Source organism: Opisthorchis viverrini (assembly GCF_000715545.1).
Source record: "Opisthorchis viverrini unplaced genomic scaffold opera_v5_37, whole genome shotgun sequence".
NCBI lineage: Eukaryota > Metazoa > Platyhelminthes > Trematoda > Opisthorchiida > Opisthorchiidae > Opisthorchis > Opisthorchis viverrini.
The window spans coordinates 2,060,919-2,069,806 of record NW_008751693.1 but is presented as its reverse complement, the minus strand read 5'-3'; the positions used below and the strand labels follow the sequence as shown (position 1 = coordinate 2,069,806).

The following is an 8,888-nucleotide window of genomic DNA, read 5'->3' as shown; positions in this document are numbered from 1 at the left end:
AACTGCCGGTGGAGTCCAGATGCCTTACCACTTGAGACGAGCATTATCACTTGACGAAGTGTAGGAGTATGTGGAGAGCTACGGTTAACGAGCATCATGGATGGCTAGCTCACAGTAGCATGTCGAAGACGCTGAACAGACGGGCCCAGAATTCATGGCAAACACGCTGTAACGTTTTTGGCATCTGTAACAAGTTGGGGAAAACGCTGGAAATGCAACGCATCGTGGCAGCGCTGTTAAGGAACTCCGACCACAAAATTTAGGAAGCTTTAACCGTGGTGTTCCGAGGCGCTGGTTAGCAACGTCGGTTTCTTCAAAGAGGATACGCTGTCAGACGCATGAATTGTGTAACGGGCTATGAACCGAGGCCTGGAGAACGCCGGACTTGTGTCACAGTAGTATGTACCGGAAAATTGTGAGAGGTCGAAAACTTACTCTCTACAGACTTGATGTCAGAGGAGCCGCTCAAATGACTGAATGAGAGACAGAGGCCTACACCCAAAATCATATCTGGTAGCGTTCATGGTGGCTTCGTGTGGCAAAAGGCGTTTGGGTAGTTTGCGTTATTGCACAAGGTACTGAACATGACCGAGGCTGGCGACTGAGCTGTTGTCCACTTCTGGCTGGACAAAACCGTCTTCGCACAGGTGAGGGTTAACAAAGGATTGGAATGTCCAAGGCGCGTTGCTCAAACGAGCTGAAGATAGAAGACATTTTAAGAAGATAGACGTATGTTGACGGCTGTCTTTTTGACGTCTTAGTTACGGTCACCATGCAAGGATAAGCGCGCACAGTGTCCAACTTCCATAAGATAGTTAACATAGCCGACGACCCATTAAGCTGGCTTGTGTGGGATCGGGTGCCGATTAAGTTCCAAATTACAAATGCGTGCTATGTAGGTCCTGCGAAGAGGCCATTACCTGGAGTCTCTCTGAAAGGTCATGTGCGGGGATAAAGACCATGAAAATGACGGCTTCTAACAGCCTTCCCATTCTGAGTTTCGCTGCACGGAGTGCATCCAGAGCGATGCGCGGGGAGACATAAAGGCATTGGAGGACCTCACTTGAAGATAGAGTTTGTCATCATTGTGGAGACGCAAGCCGTACGCAACGAAAACCAAGTGAGGTCACGTAAGATGTTTGACAGCTCCGAAGACGGTTGGCCGTAAGATCGATCGCTAACACTGGAGGACATACGGGAAGATGATGGGCATGGGGCTCATGCGTGACTTGCCTGTGATTAGCATCGAAGGATACTCCTTGCCGAGCGTCTAACAAGAGGCCGGCTTGCCCAATGAAATTGATACGAGCGATAGACGTAAGCCCGCGACTGCAAGGGTCAGGCGCTAGCACAGGTGAAAACGATGTCTAAACTAGCTGGGTCAAGTCGCGGCAGGAAGAACTAGGTGGACAAGTTTTCAAAGGGGGCGATGCATCGGGAAAACGCAACCTACCATAGAGAAGAGCTAACGCTCCGTGTTCACTTGAAAAACAGCGAGCAACTATCAACGGAGATGGATTGTAGATTAACGGAGACCAAGAACGGATAATCGCTCGAGTATCTACTTCGGTGTGACAAAGAAGCAGACACAATCGTCCACTGAGGCACAACATCAGTGAGTGGTGCCAAGTCTGAATAGATATTATTAAGCGGAGAGAGCGAAAAGAGTTAATATATCATGAATTTGCTAACTATCACGAGAAATTTGGCCGGCGCTACATTTAACTTTTCAAGGTTTTAGTTCCGCTCTCACATCAGCAGAGGGACCTCAACTAAGGTGACTCAGGCCGTCTATTTATGCGAGCATATAGTCGCCTTTTGTTTATCGGGCTTCCAGCTTTTACTATCTCGGCGTTCTTGGCATTGCTTTTCGACAAATCTTAACATAATCATATGAGAGTAGGCAGGATTTTCCGGAGGTCCCTAACTTACTGTGTTCGCCTAGTATGACAGAAAAGCCCATGACACCTGTCGTTAGGTTTCCAGTCTGGTTTCTTTAGGAATATGGTAGCAGATCACCATTTGCTGTCATCCGACTCACCACCATTCCTATCTATGCATGACCGAGTTGCCACACCTGCTGAGCCGATCCAGCAAACACTGTGGAGTTGCTTTTTCTGCAAAGCATAAGTGTAAACGGCAACTGAAGCGTGAGTATCATTTGAAATGGTAGGTTTTCTTAAGGAGGTTACCAGTAAAACGCAGTTAGGATGTAAACGTTTGAGCGTAACCAAAGCTAGTCTAGTCAGTTACACTCACTAGTATATTGATGTTAATCACACTGAATACCAGCACCCGTTGTGTGGTAGGTAGTTTACAGCACAGCTTTTTCCGAAAATTGGACGCTCTGAGGAAGCCTTTACAACCAAACCAGAACCAATGGCCGGTCTCCAGGCATAGACTAAAGGGAGGTAGTTATAACACCCGAAGCTGCTGTACCAGCTGTAAACTAGATCAAATATTCCGAAAGACACGTCGCTTGAGTATAACCAACTGATTAAGAGTCGGTATTTTGGCCGTCAGCGAAACGTGGCTGACTGATGAAGCAATCTTTTGAGAAGCTGGTACCGAATGCGTCTGAATCGTCTACCTCACTAGAGGAAAACGAAGTTAATGTGGTGATTTAGTCGCACTAACCGCTGATCAATTCAGAACCCCGTTGAAAAGATTGGCACCCTACGCTGCGGTATTCGAGGTAGACTGGATGGAAATATGTGACCCTGATCGGTGGGTACGCTTTAGTGCTGCACTACACAGAAGACGATAAGGACGGGTTACTCATCAACATTCCGTTCATTTACAAAGGGTGTATCACTCGCTTGATTAAACATCTGTTGATCATGATCTGCTCCCTTGAGAAAACATCCAAAACACAATGATATTCGGAGCGTCAACAACAACAGCGACCTAATTCTTAGATGATTCGCTATTCACGCGCTGCTCCTCAGTAGCACCAGAATTTACCTTGGAGGATGATACCACCAAGTGGAGAAAACCGCTTAGTGGCCTCTCTTATCTGCTTGATCTCTCTTATGGCGACGGGCACTTAAAACGTTGTGCATCATACCAGTCTCTATAGGAACTAGCTATAAAACAGAACTTAGCCCCTCCAAAGAAAGACTAAGATCCAGCCTTGTAGTCCACACTTTAGTGGTGGCATCCATATCTGCGTACAGTATGATAGAGGAAATATCTAAAAAGTGCCCTAAAATCAGTCGGACGTACCAGCATAAATTGTTGTCTGGACTGACAGTCTCCAATCCATCCAGTCCAAAAATAGTATGGAAAAACTTGAATTACCAAACCCCGATGCCGTTATTCACCCAGATTTGGGAGCAGCAGCCAAATTGCTACGTCTGATTGGCGACCAAGATGAGCTTGATTATTGTGAAAAACCTAGTGTTCATTTTGTTTCCTGCTCACACTAGCAGCGGATATAAGAACTGGCTATTGATCATAACAGAGAGATTTCTGTGCTTTTTGCAGACCAAAAATCATCAGAAGTCTTCAGGGTACTGACACGAGACTGCAGGAGACGTCTTTCACAGAAGCGATTGGCGAATGGCACGAGTGCCACAAAAGCCTACTGAAGCTACCGATGAACGTCTACCGGGCTGATGTAAACAGACTACATGAGAGAAGGGTGAAATTGGTTTCGGACATTTTTCTACTTGTCGAATAGATAATACGGGTGAACATGCAGTCACGAAATGGTAAAGCAACCAAATAGGACGTGCTTACAGTGGAACTATTCGAGTATGGTAGCCTCAATTTGAAGAATGCGTGTTCCCAATCGGCCAACTTCAGTTGGTCGAACAAAGAATACTCAGATGGTGCTACCGAATGCAGGAAAAGATGGTAGAAGTTCTCCTGATAACTATAGTTACCGCTGTACGCGGCGACATCAGATAACTCGGACGAGCAAAGAATCCCTTGGGGTGGTTGCTGCAAAACTGCCTGATCGCCGGAGCTGCCAAAACACACACTTTCAGGCTGATTCCTTTTGTACCCCGCTCCGTATTCAGCCAGTTTGGTGGATCATTTTACGGGTTCTCTCATGGTTTAGTCCTCATTGTGGCACACAGCCTTCGTAGCGCTGGATGACACTCAATCTATTGTTGAGTTTATGTTGTGTGTGTCATGTCCTCGCTGTTTTCACAAACTATTTCTGTAAGAATTAAGTTCCGCACGTATGTCAGTATAAACAGACGAGCTAGAAATCCAAAATTCAGCACAGCGTAACAAGTGCAATATATGTAATCGAATTGGCGTATGTGCACAGCATATGGAATATTAAAACAAGAGAATAATGAATAGAGCAATCAATAGAGTATCAATCATGTTCATCACTATTTACCAAACCTATACACTCTGCTAGCATCTTTTTCAGATTAGCCCCACCACTAATGCAAAAAGTGTATGTGCGAAAAGTTAAGCCCCGCCACTTCTTGCCAGCTCCAACTGAATGTACGCACACAACGTTGACCTATTTTTGATAAAAACAATACCTTAGCCGGATCTGGGCTCATTTTGTGAAAAAATGTTCTCCGTTCGGACGTAAAACCTTGATGAACTCTGACACTTTCAACTCTCGTTCATGACAAGGAAACGGTAGTACGTTTCTTGCAAAGCCACGGGGTGATCCATCAGCCACGTTTATGCAACAATGGCCACCAAATGACGTTTCCAACTGTTTCTGACAGGCTGAGCTGTAATGCCCGAGAGTGTCGGCAAGAAATCGGTCTTCTAAAGGGAACCTGGCTGGATGGAGTTCAGGACAAATAATTTTGGAAAAATCAAATTCTGATCAGAGAAATTATCAATTAGCCACACGATCACTGTTGACTTAAAGAACTTTCTCCGCGAAGTTTGAGCCTGGCGGCTTTTGCAGACTCAAAACATTAATCATTCTGAAAACTCTGCGTATCCAACGACTAGAGCTCCCGCACAAATCACTGAGTCTCTTTGACACGTTTAAAAAATACAGAATAAACGCCGATGCGGCATACACCGATCTTTAGTGAACAGCGACTTGTGTGAGTTCGTTTGGAGGCAAAGTTACCGAAAAACGGGCCTTTTCATGCAAATTAATAATGGCATGTCCAAATTTCACCCTCTTCAATAAGACTCAAAAGTACACGTTTCATATCCTCTTTTTTAAATACTTCTTTTGTTGCGGGGGTTAACTTTTTGGCGGGGCTTGTCTGGAAAAGATCCCCCTGCTAATTGCTCATGATGATGGGTTACCTTTACTTAGCCGAAATTCACCTAAAGGGCTTTGCACATGATAGCTTGTCGCACTTACGGTAGTTTGATTCCGTGATGCAACTGCGTCCGGGTTGCTTATGGCTGAGGTACGCAAATTTCTTGGGCTACCAAGAATCCGGTCTTCTGCTGGAGATCCCTCAGCATGCTATGCGACATGATGGCACACGGATGATTCATTGGGCTGATTGCGCGTCCGTCAGATTATATAATACAGGTGCAGCGGCAATTGCAACGCGGTTGCAATATAGTTTTCACGCTGATCGCAGCACGAAAGATTCGATTTTATTGCGCTATGATCACAAGAGTCTCCCTTCAAAATCACCGTGCTCTTGGTGTTGACTTCGGAGACTTGGGGAATTCCTTCGACTTGATTAACTAAGAGTTACCGATGCCAACTATTTTTCAAATGCGGTTGTCTGCCAGAATTTATCATTTCCGTCCAAAGCCCACATGACTGAATGAGAGCGAACTTGCAAACGAGTGGACTGACTTTAGGTGACCTGGAAATCCTTGCCGTCATGGAATAGAGATGCGTCTGCAACCCCTCTCTCCTTAGTTCCCATCTAATGACCACCATGGATGCCTTTTCCGTAGTGCTGTTGACTTGCAGTTTGAATATTGGCTTACTGAAAACCTTCCTACGGTGAAGCACTCTGTTGCAAGTTTCTGATCGACCACATTCCAATGACTGCGGAAAAGTGTGTACTGCTTGCATATATGCATGGTTAATTTCAGCAGCTGGCTAAGAAAGTTGTGACTGCGGATGCACAGGTTGGTCGGTGCATCAGCCTGAAAGAAACTCCGTCTGCTGAGGCCTGCGTCAGGTGGGAGCATCAATACGTCTTCGTACATTGATACTGGAACAGAGTTTGCGGACGGTTGCCCGGACGTGTGCTGCTCTTAGAGTATATTCCCTGCTGACCTCATTGTTGATCAGGGATTGAGATGAAACTCGTTTGTAATCGGAGCAGGTGATAACAACCAAAGCTACTACTACTACTAGTGCAACTATGATACTACTGACTGGGGGCACATGAGTAGTATGTTATTCCGTGAATCCGCTTTGCGTCTCTTGAAAATTGAGATCTATTACGGAACTTGTGGAGCCTCTGCGTGGCATTTGCTTGCAATTGAGTAACAGTCAATGAATATCCAGGAAAGTTCAGGAGGACACGTTCAAGGAGAAGATGAATCTTCAGTGTTTTAAACAAGATGCACGTGAGAGTTTTGCTCCCCTTCAAATAGTCTGTAACTGTTCGGTTGCCATTTTCTAATAAGTGACTCCGCAGCGAAGGTCTTCTTCCTTTGACTAGGAGTTAACCCTTTCTTTTTTCTATGACGTGTTGAAGTGTTGATCAATTAGCAGCGCAGCAGGCAATACATTTTTAGCAATTACGCGCGGTTGCTGATCTGGATGCATAGTACTGCTGGGCGGAATGAAATTCACACGCAGAGGTTCTCCGATTGGCGCGTTGTGAAAGAATGATAACTGCGATCATGTCCATCTGTGTACAGTGGTTAGGGCATACTTGCCCAATAGAATAGTATATTATTTTGAAGTGGCTTTTGTATTTTCAACTGAATACGAAGGTCCGAAATCCGAGCAGTCGATATATGAATAGGCCAAGGTGTTTCGGAAGCGGACAGCATTGAGTTTTTGGTTGGTTACTCACATGCGCCTTGGATACGCACGTCAAACGTCTGCACAACCCAGTTTTCCAGCCGCTGTCTGTGCGCATAATATAAATATAAATATAAATATACATATAAATAAAGAAATTTCCAATTATGAGTAATTAAGAAGCTAGCAATTGTTTAAATTCGCAACCCATGCGGCAATGTGATATGCTGGCATTCCGCTTGGCTGTGTTTCACAGTGGAAAGCACGTCCAGACTGGTTTTCGAAAAGGAGGACTGAATTTCCTTTGTCAATTGTGGACGGATGTCCTGGAATGCTATTGAATGTTCTTCCTGATTTTCCAAACGGATGGGTGGTATTCAACCCAAGGAAGCATGTTTAGGCTTGAGAGAAATGGATAGCCACAGTTAACGTCGCTACAACCACGACAAGCCAATAAACCCAAATTTTACATCCACAAATTGTCGTCGCTTGATGCCCGTTTTACACTGAAACAATTTGCACTGACTGCAGTAACTGATATTCAGTGACAGCTCTACTAATTAGCTAGTGTAATGTGACCGCCAATAGGTTGCACATAGCCCGCTACAGCACGTGTCTAGAACGAATTTACGATGAGGCAAGAATAGAACAAATGATATGTAGATGTCACGCACTTTATTTATCCTAATAACCAGAAGTATTTATCCATCAACATGGGGTTTCGGCAAACAAATTTAACTTCTCAGTCTAACTGAATAATATCATAAACTAGAGATTCAGTTGAGTCTTCTATGAATGCCAAATTGATGTGCAAACGAGTGTACTTGTCGGAATACTATTCCTAAATCTGGGAGCCTTTAAGTTTCTGTACAAACGATTACATCATTGTGTACGCATGTGTAGCGAATGCCGCCGAATTCCTAGTTCCAAGTTCATGTAGTTTTAAATCCCTTGATAAACCATTGGTTTACATTTGCTTACTAGTTGTTCGGCCAGAGCAGAAGGATTCGTATAAACGATGAAGCGCAGCTAAAGGCTGAAATCAATTTTTCTAGCAGCATATTATCGAATATTTGACTAACTAGTCCTTCAAACCAGTGTCTCCACCGGAGGCCACCGGCACACCGGATGACAGCTGAAAATAGCGACCAAATTCCAATTCACCGGGACATTGCTCTAAAACCTTAAATTACCTTGTACAAATATCAAACAACCGTACCAAGGTGTATGGAAATACTTTCAACTCTCTTCTGTCCTTGGGTTGGTGAAATGTGGCCTCTTTTGGTTCTATGTGGGGAAAGAATTTTTATTCTTTTTGAGGCTTGGGGGAAGACTGCTGCAATTAGCATGGATTAAAGCCGACAATTTTCGTTTGTGGTTTGCAGGCAAATCTGCTTTACGTGTGTTCTTAAGTTGTTATAGATGCATGGTGTACTAGAAGCTTTCTGGAGCCAACTGGAAGAAAGAACAAAAAGTCCTATTTTTCATTTTGTTTTAGTTTTCTGAAGAAATGCAAAAAATACAGTTCTATTCTGGCTTGGAATACGTGGCCAAAAGACGAGTGTTTTGGTGTTTTTTTAACTCCTTCAAGTATTTGGAAAGTAATCTAAAACCACACTTTTAGTATTCGAAGTAATTCAACCAGTGTCATATTAACTGACAACTAACGTGATCTACTCGTACTGTTAATGCTAGCCCACAAATAAACCACTTGACGCTATTATCAGGTTAACCAAACGCATCCTCTGCAAAAAGTACTGAACCACGGTTGAATAAATTCTGAGCTGAGTTCTTCCGGTGTACTGAAACAATGTAAGGAAACATAGGGAAACAAGGGAGGTGGCGAGTGACTCAGTGGTTAGAGCGCGAATTTACTGACCGGAAGATCCATGGTCCGAATCTAACTTTGTCTCTCGACTTTCCTGTCTAGGCTTGGGAAACCTGACAGTATCCCGGCCCTCGTGCTTCCCTTGGGGCGGCTTGCAGGTTGGCACTGGGA

The 8,888-nt window shown here is 44.4% G+C and overlaps 1 protein-coding gene across 1 annotated transcript in view; it reads right to left on the bottom strand.

The window, feature by feature from the left end:
* Window positions 1–563: 563 nt before the first annotated feature.
* Window positions 564–8,888, bottom strand: part of T265_02859 (hypothetical protein) — a gene marked incomplete at both ends in the record, with an annotated part of 20,698 nt that continues 12,373 nt past the window's right edge. Inside the window, one exon of the mRNA XM_009167203.1 lies at window positions 564–697. Coding sequence (XP_009165467.1) covers window positions 564–697 — 134 coding nt within the window. The remainder of the gene's footprint in view (window positions 698–8,888) is intronic.